We start from the raw sequence: 24,724 nt of genomic DNA on the forward strand, positions 1-24,724 counted from the left end.
GATAGCTCAAGGAGATAAGTAGTAGTCCTTTGAATCTGACTTATCCTGCCAGTGTCTGTTCCCACTGTGGGTCAAAAGGCTAGATGGCATATTGCTAAAATCTGCCTCTGTTAGTGTGTTTACTTTGGGATAATGCATTTTTGAATTAAAAAAAAGTAGACATGAATGTTTGCTGAGAGGTGAAAGGGGTTTGCTGCCATATGGAGGAGAGGGGGATAAGTGGGGAAGGGAGGTAAGAGGGGTTGGGAGCTCAGGTAAGGGTCACTGGAGAAGAGCAAGGGCATCTGTCAGCCCCACATTCTCCCCTGGTGTGTGTGTGCCAGGATCTGGGAGGCCTAAGCCCCTCTTCCTACCCTCCATGTGAGCTGAGATATGGGTTGGAGAGCCTGCAGGTAACAAATTAAAACATCTAGAAGAAATTACTATAAGGAGGGGGAGCTGGAAAAGTTGGTGGGGCAGAGGGTGGAGGAGAGAGGCACACTAATCTTCTCACACACTTGAAGTTACTATAATAGAACTGTCAAGGTTTTGGATCATAGACCAGAAGATTTTTCTCACTGGGTCTGTTAGCAACTACACATTACAAACATTTCAAAGTACAACCACTATCCCCATCCTGCTATAACAAAATGTACAGGGGGGGAGGAGCAATGAGGAATCACATAGCAACTGTGTGGCCCAGTTGCAAGACCATTGGATAAGGACTATTCCTAGTCCTGCCACTGGCCTGCTGGATGACCTCGGGCCAGTCACTTCACCTCTCTGTAACTCAATTTCCCATACGCAAAATGTGGATGATGTAAATTTCTTTGAAGCCTACTGATGAAAAACACTATATAAAATCTAAGCCTTTTGATTACCTACCCAGAGTAGTGTATCAACTGCAAACCTAGGTGAGAACTACAACTGTCTAAATGACCATTAACGCCTACCTGTTTTAAAAAAAACCTAGTAAATTAAATGACAAAACTTCATTAACAGAGTTAAGGTTTCAGAGTAGCAGCCGTGTTAGTCTGTATCCGCAAAAAGAAGAACAGGAGTACTTGTGGCACCTTAGAGACTAACAATGGACACGGACATGGAATGGACATTCCATTCTATATGCATCCGAAGAAGTGGGCTGTAGTCCACGAAAGCTTATGCTCTAATAAATTTGTTAGTCTCTAAGGTGCCACAAGTACTCCTGTTCTTTTTTTAGAGTTAAGGTTGCCCGCCTATAGCTTGCACACTTCCTGAACCTCAAGTTCAGCAAAACTCACAGTTCTGAAAACCAGGAAATATAGAATAGGCACTATCTGCACTTCTCCTATGCTCAAACACTGAGCCTACTCCCCTGAAAAAAATACCACACTTGTAAAACTAAAACAACCACCTCCTATTCTTTTACAACCCCTTGACATTTGCACACAGGATACAACCCAACCTATACTTTCACCTACCCATCATTAAATCCACAGACTGCTTTTATATCCCCATCTCACTATTGACAATACCCATGGCAAGAAAATCCCAGTATCCTGCTACTGACACAACCAACACAATTCTGTATTGAAATGATGCAGACTGGAACTTCAAGGTATATATACACCTTTTTCCTTTGATAACACACATGGGGGGCGGGGAGGGGACTCAGACCCTCATCTCCTCATATCACAATCACAGTTCTATGATGCTCCTCAAACTAATCCCCAGATCTCCTCACATCACAATTACAGCTCTTCCAAGCTGCTCCAACTTATTCCTTCACCATTCTCAGTAGAGCTACACCTAACATACTGAATGCAGCTGGAGTGCATGCACATAATTCTCAGGGGTTACTGGCAGCTCCAGAGGGACAGAGTTAAGGTTGCATGGGTGTTTATCTTAACTCTATTTCCTGGTTTTCCGAAATTTGAGTTTTGCTGAACTTGACATTCTGGAAGGACACAAGGTATCACCAGGCAACCTTAACTCTGCGTTAAAGTTTTTTCCAATTACTTGAGAGATTAGTTTAACGGTTTAAGCATCAGGTTTGGAATACCTAGACTCCCTAGAACCAGAGTCTCAAATTCCTTCCTCCTTCTAAGGAAGGGAGTCTAATGTTCTCATAGTGTGGACCATATTTTAATAGAGATGATAACTCATATCCCCTCTCCTCCCATTTAACACCATGTGACCACCTCTCTTTCCATTTACAACTACAATTGCCTACTTCAAAAGGTAATACTAGAAAAATATTCATGTCTTTTAAAGCAATTTTGTAGCTACAAATAAGGGGAGGTGCTTGCATCATATGATCCAACCAGCTCTCTATGGACCACAGTTGAGGAACCTCTGTTCTAAGGTAAATAAGTTGAGTATCCTACACTATATGCTATGGGAACCTATAAGTTCAGATATTAAAAACTAAAGGTTCCATTGTCCTATATGGTCCTTACTATCTCATAGTAATTTTCATAACAGCAGGAGTTTGCCCTGGCTTTCTTAGCCAAATGTTCCATTTCTCCACGGTTGTACAGGGAGCAGGATAGTAGTTTCCCTCCACACCTGAAGTGGTTGTATTTCAGTGTTGTTATAATTTGTGAAATACTTTGGATTCTTTGGGATAAAAAGCATATTTAATAAAAAAATATATTTTATTATATCAGTATTCTCACATTCTATACTTAGATACCAGATTTCTTCTCCTCAAGTGAAACTGTTGAACCTCATTTTATTAGCATCTTATTTCTCCAGTTTTTAATGTATTTCTATTCTAGCTTCCATAGCAATTGCTTCCAGTATCCGCTTAATATAAATCACCAAGTTTTATTTCACACTCCATTTCAACAATTCTATTATTATGCTGTTGCCTGTTTTTTTGCTGAATAATACACCTCTCACATTTTCCCCCAATAAGGTCTTCTAATAAAGCAGCTGAAACAATCTGATTTGGATCACTATCAAACACCTCGCTGCTGAAGACAAGATAAACTGTCCATTTTATTTTTCTTATCTACAAAATGTGTTGTACAAAGAAAAAAATCAAGTTAGTTTCACTTTTTTAAACACATTCACTTTGCTTAGTTATGTTTTGCTACTGATCATGATGGAAAAGACACAATGATTCTTTTTTCAAAAGTTACCTCATTGTAAGGTCATTCAGAGTGCCCTACTTCATTATTTTAATGCAAAGAGTGGCAACTAAAACAAACTACCAGTGTGGAAGAAAAGATTTTAACAGTCAAATCATACATCTAACATGAATTTCAAGTCTACACTCAACCTATCATTCCCTCCTGTCTTCCCCATTCCAGAGAAAATACCCCAGATCTGCAAGGCCAGTAGGACTGAGAAGAAAAAGTCAAAGACAACAAAGATGGGTCTCTATTACTAAAGATGAATATCCTATGACCCAGCATAAATATGTCAGTGACGCTCCAACAGGTTGCTAGTGAACAGCGCTCAAGTAATGGCAAAGAGTCACATTTTTAAAGGAGATAGTGAGTGTCTCTCCCTCGCACACAGACACATCCCACTCCTTAATTACATTATGTAAAATATCAGTACATCTTGAAGTCACAGTTATGAAGCTAAGTTGAAATCAATCAAAAATTTTGTAAGCCACATCTGGCTTAAGATGGTATCTCCAGACATCAGCTGCTAACAGGGCTGCCCAGAGGATTCAGGGGGCCTAGGGTCTTCGGCGGCAGGGGGCCCCCGCCGCCGAATTGCTGCCGAAGACCCAGCACTTCGGCGGCGGGTCCCGGAGCGGAAGGACCCCCCGCCGCTGAACTGCTGCCGAAGACCCGGAGCAGAAGAAGCTCTGGGGGCCTGGGCCCCACTAGAGTTTTCTGGGGCCCCTGGAGCGAGTGAAGGACCCCGCACCAGGGGCCCCGAAAAACTCTCATGGGGGCCCCTGGGGCAAATTGCCCCACCATCTGGGCGGTCCTGGCTGCTAAAAATGATTTCCAGATCCAAAGTTAAACAAAGCAAGATCAGATGAACATATAGGCACCACTGAATAACAACGTGTTGGCTCAAAGTAAAATAAACCTCTTTTGTGATGCTCCAGGAGCAATCTTTACCATCATGGCTGGCATACATCCCCTTTCCTGGGACCCTGAGCTTTCATCATCCTGATCCTGAGGGATGTCCTGACCAGACCAGGCCGAAGAGAAGGACCTGAATAACATCACCACCCCTATGAGCTCAAGCTGAATCCCAACCACCATTTGGGATGAAATGAGATCAGACTTACAATAGCTGTAGCCCACCTCAAGCAACTTCTTCTCTTTTCCCTAAAAGGACAGTTATTACCATATTTAATACCATCTAAGAGTTTGTCAAACAAGGAGTTTTTTCTTCTAAAAGGATGTTTAATAATGTGTTTGCCATGGTACTAAGCAGGCTGCGATTTCTGTATAACAAACCCGAACCTTGTTTAACATAGTCTTTGTCCAACATTAAACAACCTTAACACCTTTGGCCCATATATTCCAATTAAATTAATACAACAAACCCCTTATGCTTAACAATCTCTTCCAACTTGTATTTAGACTCTCGTTACATTCCCAAGACCCAAAGAACTCTGTGAAGCGGTCCATTCCATTAACAGAAGTTGGTCCAATAAAATACATTAACTCATCTATCTTGTCTCTCTCATTAAAAACAGTACTTTTAAAAAGGGAAAAGTATTGAGCAATGCAGTGTTTGCTTACTTGCATTTTCAGATTTAAGAGTTCTAACTTCATCTGTTCTGAGTTTCAATGTTTCCTTAAGGGCTGCATTTTCACAATATATCCTGCAGAAGTTGGAAACAAACACAGACTGTTTTAGCTTTGAAATAGTTATTTAAAAACTGACTCAAGTTAAAATCACTTGTGTCTTAAAATGTTTTCCTTAGCTTTTTTATATGTAGCAATTAGAATTACTGAAAGATTAGAGAAAAATCCCCCTGCCATATTTTTTTCAGTTTTCTTACTCTGTGCCTCTGACAAGACTGTGGGCTGGTCTTCACTACCGGAGAGATCCACGCTGCTGCAATTTGATGCATCAGGGATCGATTTAGCGGGTCTAGTGAAGACCGGCTAAATCGATGGCAAAGCACACTCCAGTTGATCCTGGTACTCCAGCTCTCCGAGAAGAGTAAGGGAAGTTGACTGGAGAGCGTCTCCCGTCGACGCAGCACAGTGAAGACACAGGGGTAAGTCGACCTAAGCTACATCGACTCCAGCTACGTTATTCACTTAGGTCGACTAAGCCCCATAGTGAAGACATTCCCTGTGTGTGTAATCAGTTTCCTCTTTTGTTTGTGAAGATTTCCCACAGCAACAGAAAGAGAAAAAAATATGTACAAGAAATGGAAGATACTGCATCATAAAATTACAAAAACTGGCAGAGGGTTGGTGCAAATAGCAAATATAGAACCTGAAACTACTTTTTAACTCTTTAAAAAAAAGCAACAGCTAGATATTAAGCTGATAACGTGCCTTCAATAGTCAATGATTCTTAGTGGGAGATTCTGCTAATAATATTTAGTGTACTGCCCATTATAGAACAAACACAAAAAGAAACATTTAAAAAAAATGCAAAAGTGCATATTCAAAGCCTTTGCAAATAAGAAACATTTTGAAAATTTCAAACAAGTAAAATGGAACGTAAGATACCTGAAAAACACCTGAACTTGAGAGAAAATGGAAGATACTATATTGTCACTGGGAACAGTCATTAAAAATATGTACAAAATACATACTGTATATACTCGTTCATAAGCCGAATTTTTTTAGTAAAAAAGGGAAGCATCAGAGAAGGGGGTCGGCTTATGAACAGGTATAGAGAGGGGGAGAGGTGGGATACAACTCCCCTTCCCCCAACAGAGGGGGCAAGCAGAGGTAGCAGAGCCAGAATGGAAGAGGCAGGGCCAGAGTCTCTCCTCTTCTGGCCACACTGCTCTCCCCCCAGCCTCCAAAGCAGCTACAGCTCCGGGGCTGGCAGGCTGTGGCCGCGCCGTCCGCTCCGCCGGAGCAGGCTGCAATCACATTGCCCGGCCTGCCGGAGTAGCTCTGGCCAGGCCAGAGACATCCTCCCCCAGCCCATCCCAGGTAAGGTGGGAAGGGATGGGATGGGAAGAGTGTGGGTGTCCCGGGGTAGGGACATGTGGGGGGTAGTCACAGGGGTTACTCCCCGACCCCCTCCTACTCCCTCCCACCCCATCCAAAATTTCCCCACCAATTGCTGTCCTGGCCCATCAGGGTAAGCTGCTGGTGGGTCGGGACATTTTGTTTACTTGAGCATCCTCAGGCACAGAGGTAAACCTGAGGTAAACAGTCTCGGCCCGCCAGCGGATTATCCTGATGGGCCGTGGGCTGAGAGCTAACCCCTGAATTATAGGATCAGCTTATGAATGGGTCATAAAAATTTGCCATTTTTACTTATCCATCTTGGGGGGGGTGGGGGTCGGCTTATAAACGAACCAGCTTATGATCGAGTATATATGGTAATTATAGTACTTTGAAATATTTGTTAGACAATCCATAATGTCCATTAAAGGTTAAAATACAGTGATTTTATTGGGCACATTTGTCTGTTACGATATGGCTTTGTCCTTAGCATACAGTGCAAACTTCCTATTTCCTTAAGTATGGTTCTAAAACATCTGTTCTTTTAATTCTTGAGTACATTAAAATGTAATGCACTTCACCTTGCAGTTAAATAATTCCTGTTCCTGGAAGAGAAAGGGACACAAGCCTTGTTTCCATACTTTTTGTTCTGATACTGTATTAATAGGCCTTTTCCCAGCACATCCCCAGAGTTTTTATTAAAATACATGTAATTACATCTCATGTTTTTTTTTTTTTATTTCGTTTTTTAAACAGTTAACTGGTGGACTGAAATCTCTTCCTTTAAATATACATCTAAGGGTACGTCCAGACTACCCGCCGTATTGGCGGGTAGCTATCGATTTATCGGGGATTGATATATCGGGTCTCATTAAGACGCGATATATTGATCCCCGAACGAGCTCACCGTCGACTCCGTAACTCCACCGGAGCGAGCGGCGGTAGCGGAGTCGACAGGGGAGCCGCAGCGGTCGATCCCGCGCCGTGAGGACCCAAGGTAAATCGATCTAAGATACTTCAACTTCAGCTACGCTATTCACGTAGCTGAAGTAGCGTATCTTAGATCGATTCCCCCTCCCCCCCCCAGTGTAGACCAGCCCTTAAAGGCAAAAGACCCACACTTCTCATCTTGTTGTCTCAGGGATCAGAAAACCTTTTGAAAAATTGATTGAGCTCTTGAATTATTGCAGCTTTCTAAAACTGTTTCTCAATTTCGGTTTCGAATCGAACTTTATTCTGGCCTACTCAGCAACTCTTGCTAGGCAGCACATAAATTCCTCTTATATGCAATTCTAAGAATTAACAGAGTACCAATATACCGTTTTTTTTCCTGGCCCTCTTTTTGTTTGATTCCACAACATGTGAGATCAGCTGAGGTGCTCACATTCATGCACTCATGATTTAAATGGAAAGGGTCTGATAGCAAGCCCTTATATGAGAAGCCCTTAATTCTGGAACTTCTTTCATCATTAGCTGGACAAAGGCAGAGTATGACCTTTAGGACATGCCAAAAAGGCCTATCTGTTATACCCAAGCTTTTAAGAAGAGAGGATGAATTAGGAGGGTGTAGGTGTTTTTAAAGAGTATTTGTTGATAATCCTGATAGGTTAGATGAGTAGGGAAGAGCTGATAATTTGCAGAACATAACAAACAAATACATAATAATCAACTAATGTACATGTACTTATTCCTTGGTTCTAGATGTGTTTTTAAAAAATATAAAATAATCTTCACTGAAATAATTGAAATTCTGCTGTTTGGACTTCAGAGAAGTTACTCGTGTCTTTAAATAATCAAAAAAAGTCTGCTGGGAGACTGCTTATTAGTGCTCTCAATGTCTGTTGTTGTGTTATGTTACTAATTCAGTGTTTTTGGTTTGTCCTACATACCCAACAAGTAACAGCTGCTGTCAGTCAAAAAGCAATTTTTATTTAAATGTGGGGCAAGTGGTAGTATCACATTTCACTTGAGCACACTCTTACTCATGACTATAATGTACAAAACAAAAATATCATTAACCATTGTTTGACTCTACTATAGGCCTGCACACCACACCAGCATTATTTTCTACACCTCATTAAATAAAATGTTAACTTATAAATAGTCCTGTACCAGTTGGTTAACATAAGGAAAGACAGATTGAATTGAAAGCTCAAATCAGCAAAGCCGCTTAACATATACTCTTCAAACAAGAGTAAAGAATTGCGAGTTATCAACTTTAATGCTCAATACTTAAAAACTGACATGTCTAGCATATTGATGAATGTTAAATACTTTCTGAGATCCACAAGGAAATTAACATGAAGAACCAGAAAATCTGGTATGTTGGGGCATGCAGATGACATTAGAAAAGCTTCACCCAAGAGTCAACAAGATATTTAAAAATAAAGAGATTCCATAATTGGATTCAAATACCTGTCACATTTTTCTGTCCATGTCTCTTCTATGTTTTTAAATCTTTCTTGATCAAATTCAATTTCCCATTGCAAAGCATTTATTTCCTGAGATGAAAAAACAGTAACAGTTAATTACAGGAATGAGTCTAAAGCACCACAACATTTAGATTATTAAAAAAAAAAAAAAAAAATTGTCCATGTTCCAGATATTTTATCCAAGGACACTCTTGGTTCTGCTTTCCCTAATGTCAGAGTTCAGTTTCATTCTGTTACTGAACCAACTAACAGTTCTCTTTAAATTAAAGCTGTCTTTAAAAAATACTTAATTAGTAATTTTACGTGACTAGTTGAAACTAACTATACAGGAGATTTAAAAATAAACAGACCTAGACAAATATTGTGGAAAGCATCTGTAGGCAGCCTCCAGATTTGGTTACAAAGTTCTGGAATATTTATCAGGATTTACAACATGGTATTAGCTTGTCCTTTTCTCTGAACATAGTCAGAGGACAATGTGACAGACTACAGGATTGTCTGTACACAGAGCTTTACATTGGTTTAAGGTGTGATTTTAAATGGATTTAGTTAAACTGGTGCAAGTCTGGTTTATTTTGGTTTAGTTTAGAACAGATTTAAGCTAAACTGAAATAAGACACTCTTAAACTGGAATAAGAGTGCTCACACCAGTGAACAGTTTAATTGAACAGGTGCAAGTTTGTGTGAAAACAAGTGCTCACAGAAAGGGACATCCCAGCTCCAGTGAGGTTACTGGGAGTTTTGCCACTGACTTCAATGGGACCAGGATTTCACCCGGAGAGTTTAAGAGGGGATCCTCTGAAGAGTTTAAAAGGAGATTATAAACTGCTGGGGCTTCTGAAGTCCATGTGTCACAAGACCCTATTACCTTTTTAGGTTATGACATTCTGTATGGTTATTTTTCTTGGGTGATGCCCACTAATTGGGCGGTTGGGGGAGAACAAAACAAAAACCCAATAGATTCCTTTTCAGACACAAGATTAAAACTAACTAATAGTTTGGGCTGTCCAAAAATGCATGGATATTATGCCATGGTTTCTTTAAGTATCCCTTTCCCTACACAGTAAGTGTTCTTTTCAATACTCAGACATCTAAGATGGGCCTTTTTGACATTAGACAGTTTCTCCTATGGGAGTTTCCCATACTAACAGTAAGCTGCTATTTGTACAAAGAATATCAAGTTGAAATTACTTATATAAAGAATATCAGTATGTGTAGAAATCCGACCTGTCTGGATGTAGCAATTAAAATTAATACTTGACAGATGGCACATTGTTAGATACATACTGAAAAATTCCCACTCTGCTTTAATTGTTTTACTGTGAAACTCTGTCACAGTTTCTCTGCAGTGCTGGCAGTTAGCAACAATCTTCCACTAAGGACACAAGAGGTATGTTTTGCCGAAATACATTAGGCTGCACTCAAGTGGATAATGGTAAAGTTCTTCAGTATCAAAGTGACACTATCTCATGGTAACACTGTTGTAAAGTACTTTGTTCTACACTCACCTTTTTGAAGGAAAATTCTCCAAACATCAGCATAATGGAGAAATTGATGGTGTTAGCTGCTTTTGAGTAATAGTTCCATATTGGGAGAGAGATCAAGTGATTATCCTCCTTCTAACATGCTACCATTGCAAGTAATCCCTTTGCCTCACCACACAACAGTATATATAGTAAATGAAGAGGAGGAGCAGGTTTTCTCATATTAGAAGTGGCACTCTTAACAGCTTTAGACCCAAGTACAATTGAGTCAGAGAACCTGGTTATAACACATTTTTCTCCCAACCCAACTACAATTACAGTGTACAAGGAAACTTCACTGTATCCAATAACTGTACTAAGGCCGTAGGTATTTCCAATCTTCTATCTATACTACAAATTGTAAATGTGGTAGCCAGGTGCTACAACTTAGTTTATTTGCAGTGCGGACAGGTCTTCAGGATGGATTCCATGTGTTGAGGCAGTTAGGCCAGACGTTTTCCACAAGCATTCATGTAATCCCTATGTCTTATTCAGCAGGAAAAACTGCCTCTTTGTGGCATATTACAATCTAAATTCACTGTGAGTGTTCACTTAGGCAGTAGTTAATTGCCAGATAAAAGTGAATTTTGTGTCCATATTTGAATGTAATCTTTTGTACTTGTCTAAATCCCACTTGTATATCTGTAAAATGCCCATGTATTGGATACCTTAAAGGCTCAGAACCAAGCATCACATTGCAGTAACGTTCCTTAGAAAGACAGACAGCTGACAGTCTAACATTTGATTAGAGATACAAGTTCAAGTCTTAAAAAAAATGAGTTAAAGTAGTTTCAATTATACTTGCCCTCAACTCTCTCCACCAGTTTCTAATGGAGCTACATTTATATTCCTAGTCTCAGAATGTCTCTCCCCCACCTTGCTCCTGTGTGTGAAAAAGCCACCCACCCACTCATTAAAAAATGAGAGAGAAAATGACTAAAATTGGAGAGTTGGACACCTAACTCTCTTAAGTTCCTTTGAAAATCCCAGCCTATAAACAAAGTTCTGTCAAATGCACAAAGTGAACAAGTTGAAAAACATTTTTTCCCCTGTCTTTTCAATATAGTAATCTTAATTATTTGTAAACAGAAGGTACAAATGTTCAGACATAAATGTGATAAGTTAACATTGTCTCCTTAAAGCTAAGTGGGATGAGACTTCTGTCAGCAAAACCTAAAACTGAAATAAAGTCAGATATGTATTATATTCAAAAACAGAGGGACCACCTTTGTCAGTTCAGAATAAATCCTAAATTATTGGTTTAGCCTCACAAATTACAAGGAATAAAGCCACTATGATATTAGCATGATTTTGCAGAGACGAGAAATCTGCACCCTTACCTTTTCTAAAGCTCTCTTTTGTTCCTCAGTTTTTTGAAGCATTGCTTTTGTATGACTAGTGGCTTTATTAAACACTGTCTGTGAAAAAGATGAACAACGACAAGATCATATAGACAAATCTAACAGTATTATATAACTAAATTAATGTATCATTTTACATCTTGTGGAAACGGCCATTCTAGACTTAGGCCTGGTCTACACGGGGGGAGGGGGGGGGCGGGAGGGGAGAGGGAGGAAGAATCGACCTAAGATACGCAACTTCAGCTACGAGAATAGCGTAGCTGAAGTCGACATATCTTAGGTCGACTTACCTCACGGCGCAGGGTCGACTGCCGCCACTCCTCCGTCGACTCCGCTTCCACCTCTCGCTGCGGTGGAGTACAGGAGTCCACGGCAGAGTGATCTGCGATCTATTTATTGTGTCTACACTAGACTCGATAAATTGATCCCCGATAGATCGATCACTACCCGCCAATCCGGCGGGTAGTGTAGACGTACCCTTACAGGTGGTATAAAGAATGATAAGCTCTAGCAGCTATTGGAAGAAGGAAGGGCAGGGGAAGCAAGTTAGAAATTAGAATAATATGATTTTAAGGTTTGATATCTCAACCTGTAAGGTTAGAACTAACCAGCATATCCTTTTGGAAAGCTGGGATATCAAGCCTTGTTTTTGAAAGACCAAACTTGAAATCGGTCATTAGTCCCTCAGCTCAGCTGTTCTTTTTGTCTAATTAAGGACAGAATGTAGAAATTGCAGAACCTGAGATTGGTTTTCAGTTCCCAGAACACGTGAGTGGAGATTCATGGAGAGATTAGGTATTTAATTCCCAAAATTAACCTACTCACTGGTGACAAATGTCGGCACCTATGAAGCAAAGGGAGCTCTTCTTGACCATAGGTTTTATAGATTTCAAAAGCCACATTTTGCTTTCATGACAAGGAGCAACCACTTCTTAAAAACTTAAGTAGATTGATATAGCACTATCTATTAAAAAAAATTGTGGGTCAGAGTTATGAATGCAATTCCTTACTGAGGGATTAAGTCACATACACTTCCTCATATCAACAGACTCATAAGGAAGAAAAAGAAAATTATTTAAATTAAATTTACATTTAAACTGATTACAAAAATCCTAGTGGTTTTAGTATTCAAGATGTTAAGTTTTCAACAACAGAGTTGCAAACCACAGCTGTGTTTCAACTCCTGCTAGCCTTCGCTATTTTTAAAGTTTAGCAGCATTTCAAGAACATTGAAATGGCCATAATGGGTCAGACCAATGGTATCCTATCTTCTTAAGTGGCCAGTGCCAGATACTTCAAAGGGAACTGAACAGAAGACAGTAATTTCAAATGATCCATCCTGTCATACAGTCCCAGCTTCTGGCAGTTGGCAGTTTAGGGACACCTGGAGCATGGGGTTCTATCCCTGGCCATCTTGGCTAACAGCTATTGACAGACCTATCCTCCATGATCTTAACTAATTCTTTTTTAAAACCAGTTATACCTTTGGCCTTCATAGCATCCCAGACAATGAGCTCCACAGGTTGAGTGTACATTGTGTGAAGAAGTATTTCACTATGTTTGTTTTAAACCTGCTGCATATGAATTTCATTGGGTGATCCCTTGTTCCTGTGTTACGTCCAGGGGTAAAGACCTCTATTGTATCACTCCTTAGTCGTCTCTTTTCTAAGATGAACAGTCCCAGACTTCTTAATCTCTCCTTCTATGGAAGCTATTCCATACTACTAATCATTTTTGTTGCCGTTCTTTGTACCTTTTCCAGTTCTAATATATCTTTTTTGAGATGGGGCAATGAGAACTAAATGCAATATTTAAGGTGTGAGCATACCATGGATTTATATAGTGGTATGATATTTTCTGTTTTTTTATTTCTCTTTCCAAGTGGTTCCCTACATGCCATTAGTTTTTTTGACTGCTGCTGCACATTGAATGGGTGGTAACAGCTAATTTAGAACCCATCATTTTGAATTCATAGTTGGAATTATTTTTTCCCATGTGTATTACTTTGCACTTACCAACACTGAATTTCATCTGCCATTTTGTTGCCAGTCACCCAGTTTTGTGAGAACCCTTTGCAACTCTTCAGTAAGTTTTGGATTTAATTATCTTGAGTAATTTTGTATCATCTGCAAATTTTGCCACCTCACTGTTCACCCACTTTTCCAGATCACTTATGAATACATTGAACAGCACTGGTCCCAGCACAGATCCTTGGGGAACTTCACTATTTGCCTCTCCCAATTGCAAAAACTGACCATTTATTCCTACCCGTTGTTTCCTATTTTTTAACTAGTTTCTGATCCATGAGTGGACCTTCCTTCTTATCCCATGACTACTTAGTCTGTTTAAGATTCTTTGGTGAGGGACCATGTCAAAGGCTTTCTGAAAGTCCAAGTATGCTATATCAACGGAATCATCCCTTGTCCACATGCTTGTTGACACTATCAAAGAATTCTAAAGATAGGTGAGACATGATTTCCTTTTACAAAACCCATATTGATTCTTCCCAAAATATTGTGTTTATCTGTGTGTCTGATAATTCTGTTCTTTTCCCAAGAGGTTCCCCAGTTCCTAATAAACCTAAAACCCTCCTTCCTACATGATTGTCTCATCCATGCATCGAGACCCTTCAGTTTTACCTGACTTTCTGGCCCTGCGTATGGAACTGGAAGCATTTCAGAGAATGCTATCAGGGAAGTCCTGCACTTTAATTTCTTACCTGGCAGCCTAAATTTGGCCTCCAGGACCTTTCTTTCTTTCTTTTTCCTATGTCACTGGTACCTACATGTACTACAACTACTGGCTCCTCCCCTGCACTGCACATAAGTCTGTCTAGATGTCTCATGATACTGGAAACCTTTGCACCCAGAGAGCGATTTACCATGTGGTTCTCCCAGTCATCACAAACCCAACTACCTATATTTCTAATAATTGAATCCCCCATTACTATTACCTGGCTCTTCCAAGTAACTGGGGTTCATCCTCAGTGTGAGGATACCATGACATCATCTGGAAAGAGGATCCCAACTATGGGATTGTTTACCTCTGCTTCAACTTGGAAAAAAATATATTAATTTTTTTTAAAAAGATCCTTTTTTCTTTTAAGGCCTGTCTGTGTTACAAAAGTAACTTTCAAGGACCCAGGGTACTGTAGGAATGATCGTTGACCCAGGTACAATGCCAATACAATTTTAAATGGATGGGACCTAACAGTACTGTAAATGGGTTGCGTAACTACACTAAAACCTTGGAAATTGATTGCGGTGGCTTTGATTTTAATAGTAAACAAAAACATCACAACACATACAAAAAGGTGATCCCCTAATAGTTATTAGGTATTGTTTTTTATTGTGAGATATCTGGACATGAACTGAAAGAAACCTCTGATTTGTGGTGAAAGACACAGCACAGGAAGCAACATTAGTAAAAGGAGTCAAAGGAAGATAGCATCCACTGACTAAAGTGGATAGATCCTATAAGGTCAAACTACCAATGTGCTATTATAGCAGAGCCTCTTTCAATAATAGTTGTGACTCTGTGTGGAAAGCAGTATTCATAATTGCTAGCTCTTTAATATTCAGGTACAGTTAATGCTTTAAATTAAAACCCTATTAAATAAGCTGTTAATTTAAAAGCACTTCTTACCATATTTTGCAGAATTTTAAGTGCTTCTTCTTTTCCTTCAAGTTGTCTCTGTGATGCTTCAAGCTCTACTTTTAAAATCTCTACCTCCTGAAGTGCAAAAAAACAAAAACATAAAAAGTGAAGTTTTTAATGCTTTTAAAGTAAAAGCCAGAACAGTCTTATGTCTCAACAAGTTATGTTACCAAATGAGCTTCCTTCATAAGATAATCTTTACCTATTAATATGATTTACAGCTTGTTTCCAATATGACATAATGCTAATGAGAATGCATATTTAAACAAAATGTATAATCAAACATACATACAATTACTATTTTTTCCCATTCTCTGCAAATGTACTTTAAAAACATATGTTTGGATTCTGCAGTTCTTTTGTTTTGTGTTTATTCTGGCACAGGCTTTTGAACACTATGCCCTGTTCTGCTTTCTTCTTTTAATTTTGCTACAACTGTATATGGATATTATATAAAATATATGGATACTATTCTAGCATTATTTTGTATACTGAGAATTAAGCAGCTGTCCAAGTAAAAAAGCTCCTACCCAACTCTATCCTCATTTGGATGCCTGGATCACGTTCCCTTCTCCTCTTACAAGGAGGTCAGTTTACAATTTCCAAGAGTTAAAAAGAAAAAACACTCCCTCCCTCCGCCCCCCTTCCATCTCTGGTGACAAGCAACAATGACCTGCCGCCACTCTGAGCAAACGCACACACACAAACACAAAAGTTCTGTCTTGGAACTTTAGGTGAGTCAGAGCAGAAAAGCAGTGTTAAGGATGAGGTTTCAGACAAAAATGTCCCAGATTCTTTTAACCAAAGTTCATGTTAAAGATAAGAAGTCACCATGTTAATAGCTGAAATTCATTTTTCAGATTGTAGGTGGTAGAAATCTGACTGGCTGCTAGAACTAGATTCTGCTCCAAAATCAACACTGACAAACAGCATTTGTTACAGTTCCACTAATTCAGCAACTGATACTGAAATGTGCCTATATTTGGAGGACTGACTTGGGTGTACAAATTGAGCCATTCAGTTGAATATCTCAAAATAAATGGACAAAAATAAACACTGGTTGAATTGATTCATTCAGTACAGAACATGACTGTATATGCCCTACACGATCAAGAGTTCAAGTATTGTAGAGTTTCAAAAGTAGTCCTTTTCCTAGAAAATGACAATATTCTTATCCAGTGATTTTAGCCTTCAATCTAGACTATATAGGCACATATGCTTTGTATTTAGTTTCCACCTTACATTTGGTCCCTAGAAGCAGCACATGCCAAATCTTTGGCAAATCATTCCTTTGAAGTATTTCATGTTTAAACTGCAGGACTAAGTAGAGAATTTCAATAAAATATGCTCTCTCTCTCTCTCGCAAACTGATTCTCAGATGCAAGTGATCCTATTGAGTACAGAGTGCCTCTTGGGAGTTGCTGAACACCTTCAACTCCCACTGAATTTAGTGGAAGTTGAGGGCACTCAGCAAATCCCAGGTGTTGAGCACCTTCAGGGACTGGGCCCACATGTTATGCTGTTTGATGATGAATAGAATGCTTTCTGACTTGCATATCCTCTCTATGCCAAAGCTTTATGCTCTTATCCATATACCCTCTTGAAATGTTTTTTATTGAATGAATGCTACTATCCCACAGCTTTATCTGGAGGCTCCTATTTTGTTCTCTTTACTTAGCTTTTCATTTTTGTGGTTTATCTATCTTGTTACTAAGACAATACTGATGTGTAAAGCATTGTTTTTTGTATTTATTTTACTTTGATAGTAATAAGATTTGTGTTCCTATGTTTGTCCGCAGTTAATGGAAGTTGCACCACAACACATTCAAATGACAATTTTTCCTTGTACTGTACAGCATAGCATCCCAATTTACCAATATCTGATTAATAAACTTGGTGATGTTCCTTGAGATTTTACTGTGCTCTGCATGCCAGGTCCCTTCAACACAGCTGGCTTGAAATAGGCCTGCCAACTTCCATGTTGGTGCTCCAGGTTTCCAAACCGAGAGTGTCATGAAGAGATTGCTGCTAAATGAAGTATTGCCCCTTTAAGGCCCTCCACACTTTGGAAATCTAGAACAAAGAGTCTTCCTCTTCATTGCACTCCTGAATTGGAAAATCCAGAGGGTACAGTGACCTTCAGGCTTATAGATCCTGGGGCACAGAATCTTTTAAGTCTCCCAACTAGCTCTCTGATTGACAGAACTCATGTTTACCCAAAAGTTTTGGGTATTCTAAGATCTTCCAATGAAATAACATTATACATATTTTATTACATTATAATAAACAAGCATTGCAAAAGAAGCCCATTCAGGACTAGTACTAACCTCTATAGCCTCCTGAAGTTGTTGCCTTAATTCTTCATTTGACACGTCAGAATTAGACTCTGTATAAAATTGATGAGATACCAACACATTCACAAAACTCCCAATTCTTTTAGTTTTCTTTACCTTTATATTGATAAGAGAGCCCATTTAGACACCCATTAGCATCCTTGTAATTTTTATGAGGCTAAATAACACAGAATTACAAAATACATTAAAACAGTATCTATTATGTGGTCTGCAATATTTCACATGTAAAGAAGCCAAAATTAGAAAAAGAAAAGTTTAGCCACACAGAGAATAAATTAATGTCAAGTGTTTCCTTTTACCAAAAAACCTCTTTTCCCCCAAATGCACTTTCATTTTTCCTGTATATTTATAAAAAAATTGTTTTAAGTTTTCAACATTTAAAAAACAAGACAACAACAACTAGGTACCATGTGTTCAAGAACTCTAATTGCATAGAGTGTGGATGACTTGCATGAAGCTTTGCAGGAATACATGGAGGGAAGCACTACACTGGATCCACTCATTCAACTCATATAGATCTCAGGTGCTTATTATGGACAACTGCTTTTTCTCACCTATGCCCTAATCCTTCAGTCACCTCCATTCCACATAAGTAAACCCCTATGCAGAGGCCCAATGAATTCAACATGGTTCCATGTGGGCTCAAGCTCTGCTTGCATGGAGCTCATTGCATAGACCCTTATCACTTAAGGTGCAAGCAGAAGCATTGTGAAATTGACTGGGATTGCACAAGTCTCATAAATTTCACACTGGTCCTGCTGATACCAGAAAAAGAGCAATTACGTGGGACAGTTTGGTTTATGTTGGGGGGGGGGGGGGGGGCGGAGTGAGCCAGAGTGACTAGAACACCAATAACTAAAAAGACATTGGGGGGGGGGGAGGGGGAGGAGAAGCACTAACTGTAGTTGACTATATTCACAGCATTGCCACCTTTATATAAAATTCAACACTAATAATGAAAAAACAGAGAGTTTCAAATGCTGTAGAGTGACTTTTTAAGGGTGAGATTGTTCCTGAACTATAATTTCAATGATATATCAAGCACAGATGTTTGATATTTAGCTGGAAACTAAATTTTAGAAATAATTTCAGGGATGATATACTTAAGCAGCTTACAGACACAAGGAAGTGGAACAGGACTGTGTCATTCCAATTCCTCCATTAAAAGAATAATAATAATAATAATAATATATGGAGATATGCCTATCTCATAGAACTGGAAGGGGCCTTGAAAGATTGAGTGCAGTCCCCTGCCTTCACTAGCAGGACCAAGTACTGTCCCTGACAGTTCCCCCCATCCCTAAATAGCCCCCTCAAGGCTTGAACTCACAACCCTGGGTTTAGCAGGCCAATGCTCAAACCACTGAGCTATCCCTCCCTAAATAAAGAAAACTAGTCTGCTTCTTCCCCCGCCCCCTTATTTCCTGTTCTCTTTGTCAAACCTCACTTTCAATGACCCCATGAAAGAAGGGTCATAGGACCAGTAGCTGGAAGGGAAAAATCCAATATAGCTTCAACCCCTAGCATTTGAAGAGGCTGGAGGGAGAGCTGAGACCATCCCAAAACTAAACTGAAATTACAGTCCAATGCATTTGGCTGTATTTATACAATAATTCAGTGTTTATCATGCTAAATCAACTCCCAAAAGTCTAATGGAAATAAACATTTTTATTCAGCAATTCACATAGTCTACATATTCTTCCTTCTGTTTGTCATAAAAATATTTCAGCACTACAGAGCAGTATCAGAAAATATAAGCAGCATAACTAAAATTCTTAAGCATTATTAGACTTCTAAGGGTGACTAACTTTACGATGACATGAGCTCGAAAGACTACAACACTAACTTTTAAGATTATATCAGTTACCAATATATTGTGCAAACATTACAGACACGTCTTAAAAATATTTCATTAGAGGTTCTCAAAATTTTTTAGAAACATTTTGAATAAAGCTTCATAACACTCTTGTGAGGTAGATTATTTTCTCAATTTCACAAACAGAGAAACTTTAGGGGCAAATAATTAACTAAAAGTTAGTCTTACCAGAACTATTTTGTCGGCTGCATCTAGTAACGCCACTTATTCCAAGCTTTTTGGATGATACATCATATAAACCATTGCATTTTGAATAGTGAAAAATTGCAGCATCACTTTGTTCCCCTTTCTTTAACAGAAGCGGGCTGAAGATCTTATCAGACCCTTTCCTAGATCTAAACGTGTGCACATTTAAACCTTCCATTTCATAGACACCACCAGGTCTTCTACCAAGTCCATTTCCCAAGTCTCCACAGGTCATGTCATCCTCTTCACCTTCAGAGTCTCTCTCCTCCTGTTTGCTTTGTAATGTGAACACCTCACTCATTGGCAATGCGAATGATGTCTTCTTCAGAACTCTATATACCTATTTTGAAAGGGAAAAGATCCTCAAACAAAGTAGCAGTACAGAAGGGAATGTAGTACTTTGTCTGAGATGAAGTGAAAAATCTTGTGTTTTTAAAGTCCCAGTGTTTTCCAACACCATGTTCAGGATCCCAGAAAATGTCTACTGTGTACATGAACAAAACACACGAAGACAATCTAAGTCATTTGTCCATAAAATTACTTGCTAGGTATGCAGGAGTGATTCTGGTGACTTGAATCTAAGATTAAACAAACAGATTGGCTTTAACTGACACAAAAGCAGCAGGTATTTTCAGTTTGTTCAAAGTATGTTTCTAATAACATAAAAGCATATCAGTGTTCTGGTCTCTGCCAACGAGGCACAAGAGAACACGCCTACCTATCTACTCACTAGGTTTCTTTACTTTAAAAAAAAAAAAAAAAAAAAGGCAGTAAAGAAGAAGTATTATTAGGTTTACAATTCACTAGGTACAAGAGTCACATCAAGTTCTCTGAAGCGTGTAACATTTAGTTCATGCACAAGTAATTCATGTACAGTAGAAGTATAAGAAAAATTATTCCCTTCTGAACTTTCTTGAATTTAATGGATTTAGTTTTAAACAATTTAATACTATTTTCAATCGAGGCTTGTTCAGTGATAGACATTTAATTTGTAAAAACAATGAAACCTTTATAAAGAGGAAAAACTTTATATCCTTTCTTTAGTCATAGATCACCTGCATTCTGTGTATATTATTTTTAGCATGTTTAAACGTCAACACCAGCTGACTTGGTAACATTTTCAACACTACAATAGTTGCAAGCTGATGTAAACATTTCTAAATCATATCCCACTAATTTGGACTTTACCTCTCTTAATTTTCAATATGATGTAATAATAATTTGATAGCTGTTGGAACCACTAATCCCAGGATTTTTTCCAAAGAAAGGGGAGGTCACCATTTATCTTTTAGGCATTTCCATTGTGCCCATCGCCATGATGTCTAGCGCTAGAAATTAAGAATCGAAAAACAATTTATCTCCAAGCTTCCAAACTCAACTGCTGCTACTTATTTGGTTTACAAACTCAATTCTTCCTGCCAACCCTGTCTCCTTATCTTCTCTCATGGAAGAAACACAGTGATAGATAGTCCTGGATTATTGTAATTAACAAAAGTGTGTAAACTCCAGTCACATTTTAAATATACTTTGAATTCCTCCCAGCTGAAACAGAGCATCCTGAAGCCAGGAAACACAGAAGATCATGTTGAGACTGCAAGGCAAGAAAATGAAAGGCCAAATTCTGCCTCCAGGTATACTGGTAGTGCAGAGCTTCATCCTTCCTTGTGAGCAGAAAATAGCAACAGAGACCAAAACAGATACTCTAGGACAGCAGTTCTCAAACTGTGGGTTGGAACTCCAAAGTGGGTCGCAACCCCATTTCAATGGGATTGCCAGGGCTGGCGTTAAGACTTGCTGGGGCCCAGGGCCGAAGTCAAAGTCTGAGTCCTACAGCTCAGGACCAAAGCTGAAGCCTGAGCTCTGCTGCGGTTTTGGCCCCCCTGCCTGGTTTGGCAGGGCTTGGGCTCGGTCTTTGGACCCCCACCTGGGATAGCGGGGCTTGGGTGGGCTCAGGCTTCAGGCCCCACTCCTGGGGTCATGTAATAATTTTTGTTATTAGAAGTGGGTCACGGTGCAATGAACTTTGAGAACCAGTGCTCTAGAATCATTAATTCAGACTGACAGCTTACTGGATAGTGTTCCTACTGGATAGTGTATGAACATTGGCTCAAATGTTTATTCATTAGCACACCTAATTAAATTTCTATTCACAGTACTTTTTGACAGACTAATGGATTATTTTTTTAGTAATGTTAGTTGAGTGGCCCACTGAACAAATATGTAAAGTTTAAAATTGCACCACGCTTCTTAGAAACTCATCTATGTGTTGAAAAAGAAACACTCAACATACACCTGGCTGTTTGAAAGAGGGTAATCAGCAAAGTCTGTGTCTAATCAGTTACTTATTAGACTCAAATTTATAAGACTAGAACAGATACACTATATAGGGTAAATTCCTACTCTTTACACAAGGACACCTAGAAAGATAAAATGATACTTCGTTATTATGGTGAAGGGCACATTAGAAATACCACAGTGAATAAACTGTTGTGACAGTGCTGTGATGAGATCCAGTACAGCATGTATCACAGAGCTGAAACTGCCCAGTAATCACTATTGAATACTTTATTGGTTACAAACCATGATTTATACCTATTGTGAAAGAGGCTTATTTAGAATGTAAAAACAACCTCTGAGAGCTATCAGTAAGCAGCCCTCTGTATATAAGCAGCTATGTTAAGAACATGATAGCTCATTTTTCTACTATCAGACTGAATAAAAATATTAAAGCTCTCAGGTCATTGTAAGTCAGTTGTAGCCAGTTACTGTTCAGTTAGTGCTTATGTGCTGTAGGAAGTTTCACAAGAGGTGCACAGACAACTAAAGTTTGTTAGTCTCTAAGGTGCCACAAGTACTCCTGTTCTTCTTTTAGACAACTAAAGATTTTTTTTAAACCAGGTGTGTGCACTTCTTTGCACTTTATAATTTATAAATGTCAAAAGGCATTTTTTAAAATTATTTTTCCTCTGCCTGTTTTTACACTAAAAATTCAAGTCATGTCTAGCCTAAAGGACTATATGGCTTTGTTTACATTGGGAATTAAAGGTCTGAAAAATCCTAGCTGTGTAGCTCTATCACCAGTGGAATGGATGGAGGCTGCAGCATAGACAAGGCTCAGGCATTTTTACAGTAAGCCCATTTTTAATGTCTGAGCCTACCTAAACTTGGTCTACTCTACTGCTTTCTCTGCTGCTCCTGAGGGAAACCACAGGTATAAAAAAAATCCAGCTAGATACAAGGAGAGAGAGTCTTCCAGTCTAAACAGGTCCCGAATTTCTAATTTAAAAATATAGACAACTGTTAACCTTTTCAAGTCTTCGTTATACATCCTAACACCAAAAAAAAGGATTACAAGACCAATGTTTCTCCTTTTGCAAGACACTTTTGAATAGCAGTAAGATATTGAAATTTAGGGCCAAAAAGATATTCTGGTAAACGTGCAGGAGTGAAAAAAGTAGATGGCTCTAGTGATGAAGCACCTAATTCCAGGAAGTGGACGATGCCATTAACTAACATTGAAGAAATCAAACCGTTTGCTCTCCCCTGTGCAGACGTGTGATTTCTCCTAGGGAGCGAGGAAAGAAATCACACCTGTGTACAGAACACAGTCCCAGCACTCAAGCTCTGCAGCATCCCCCTAGGCTACCCATCAGCCCTGACCCCAGAGCGCCTGAACCCTGGGCGCGTACACACTCCACCCACAGCACCCAGCGGATATTGATGCTTCAAGTTGTGCAAACCTTGTTTTATTACCAAACCCACCCGCCTGCACCGCACCCCCAACAAGACCTCTGGCCTTCCTCCTCCTGCCACCAGTTCCCCAATCTTTCCCCTCAGCAGCCTCCCTGGAGCGCCCAACCCTGCAGCCCAGCCGCACCCCTCGCAGGCTCCCGTGTGCTGCATTGCCAGCCCGGGGGAACCGCCCCAGGCGGCGCCGCTGCTGCCCCTTCCAGCCAGGATACGAGGGCCCGTCCGAGCCCGGCGGCAGGAAACCCCGCGGAGCTCCGCGCACCCGTCCGGACAGGCCCGTCAGCAGCCACCGGGAGGCTGCAACCACCCCGCGGCCCACGAACCTGGGTCTGTAGGCTCCGCAGCCGCCAGCGTTTCCTTGTCCCCCGCCTGCGAATACCTGCAGCGCGGTCCCTCCCTCGGGGGCAGGGCCTCAGTTAGGGCCGCCCCCCAGCCGGCGCTCTGCATGGGTGCGCTACTAGCTTTCCGTGTGGGGCCTCAGCCAAAGTAGGAGTGGGGCAGGGCGGGAGAGAGAAAGCACCGGGGGAGGGCAGGTCGTGATGCTTCCCACCCCCACCCCCTAGCCCTGGGTGAGCCCACAGGCAGAAAGCAGCCAGGTGGCAGTGAGTGCATGTGCAAAGCTCAGCCTGGCAACCAACTGCCCGCTTGATGTAAGGGCAGGGGTGGCTCTATGTATTTTGCCGCCCCAAGCACAGCAGTCAGGCGGCTTTCGGCAGTGCATCTGCGGGAGGTCTGCTGTGGATTCGGCGGCGTGCTTGCGGGAGGTCCACTGGTCCTGCGCCTTTGGTGTACCCGCTGCCGAATTGCCGTAGAAACCGCGGGACTGGTGGACCTCCTGCAGGCATGCCACCACAGGCAGCCTGACTGCCGCCCTCACGACAACTGCCAGGCCGCCCCTGCGGCTTGCTGCCCCAGGCACGTGCTTGGTGCACTGGTGCCGCCCCTGCTAAGGGGACTGTTGCCCCCTTACTAACATTCAGTGGGGGGGTTTTGGTTGCCTAGCTCCCAGCACTAAAAGAATGGGGAGAGGCTAATGCTCCAGGTCAGCCTCAGCCTCTGAGCCTGATTGACAGGGCGGGCAGGCTAAACAGGGAATCAGGAGGCCGGTGGGGTCCTGTCCTCCCTGTGAGCTGGAATTGCCTGGGTCAGACAGAGTGGGGCCAAGCTAAGGAGAAAGCAGGAGCCCAAGCTGAGCTGGGGAGCAGAGCCGTGCCAGATCCAGAGGGGCCGGAAAAGCAGAGTTGGGAGCAGAGTCACTGAAACCCCAGGAAGAGAGCAGATCCTGTGCTGGGAGCAGAGCTGCAGCCAGAGAGCCAGGTTGGTGAGCAACTGGGGCTGGTAAAAGGCCCAGCGCAGAAAGATACCCCTAGCCAAGGGTCCTTGCAGGCCAGAGTAGGAGGGGGATCTTAACCCGACGAGGGGGCTTATGCTGGGAAGGGTCTCACCACCCAAAGCCCGGAGGTATGTGGCCACCACCATTGCAAGTGTCCAACCCACAGCATCCC

The 24,724-nt window shown here is 40.7% G+C and overlaps 1 protein-coding gene across 3 annotated transcripts in view; it reads right to left on the reverse strand.

Moving 5' to 3' along the window:
* Positions 1–23,595, reverse strand: part of CCDC125 (coiled-coil domain containing 125) — a 39,530-nt gene extending 15,935 nt beyond the window's left edge. The window contains exons 1-7 of one of the 3 annotated variants that reach the window (XM_054032849.1): positions 23,543–23,595; positions 19,452–19,809; positions 17,381–17,439; positions 15,042–15,128; positions 11,376–11,453; positions 8,496–8,581; positions 4,680–4,762 (exon numbers count right to left, since the gene is read on the reverse strand). In XM_054032849.1, coding sequence (XP_053888824.1) covers positions 4,680–4,762; positions 8,496–8,581; positions 11,376–11,453; positions 15,042–15,128; positions 17,381–17,439; positions 19,452–19,770 — 712 coding nt within the window. In that variant the 5' untranslated portion in view covers positions 19,771–19,809; positions 23,543–23,595. Of the gene's footprint in view, positions 1–4,679; positions 4,763–8,495; positions 8,582–11,375; positions 11,454–15,041; positions 15,129–17,380; positions 17,440–19,451; positions 19,810–20,657; positions 21,398–23,346; positions 23,518–23,542 lie in introns of those variants that run through there. The other 2 variants (XM_054032851.1, XM_054032850.1) reach the window with 2 other exon arrangements.
* Between the last annotated feature and the right edge of the window lie 1,129 nt (positions 23,596–24,724).

Source organism: Malaclemys terrapin, chromosome 6 (genome assembly GCF_027887155.1).
Source record: "Malaclemys terrapin pileata isolate rMalTer1 chromosome 6, rMalTer1.hap1, whole genome shotgun sequence".
Taxonomy (NCBI): domain Eukaryota; kingdom Metazoa; phylum Chordata; order Testudines; family Emydidae; genus Malaclemys; species Malaclemys terrapin.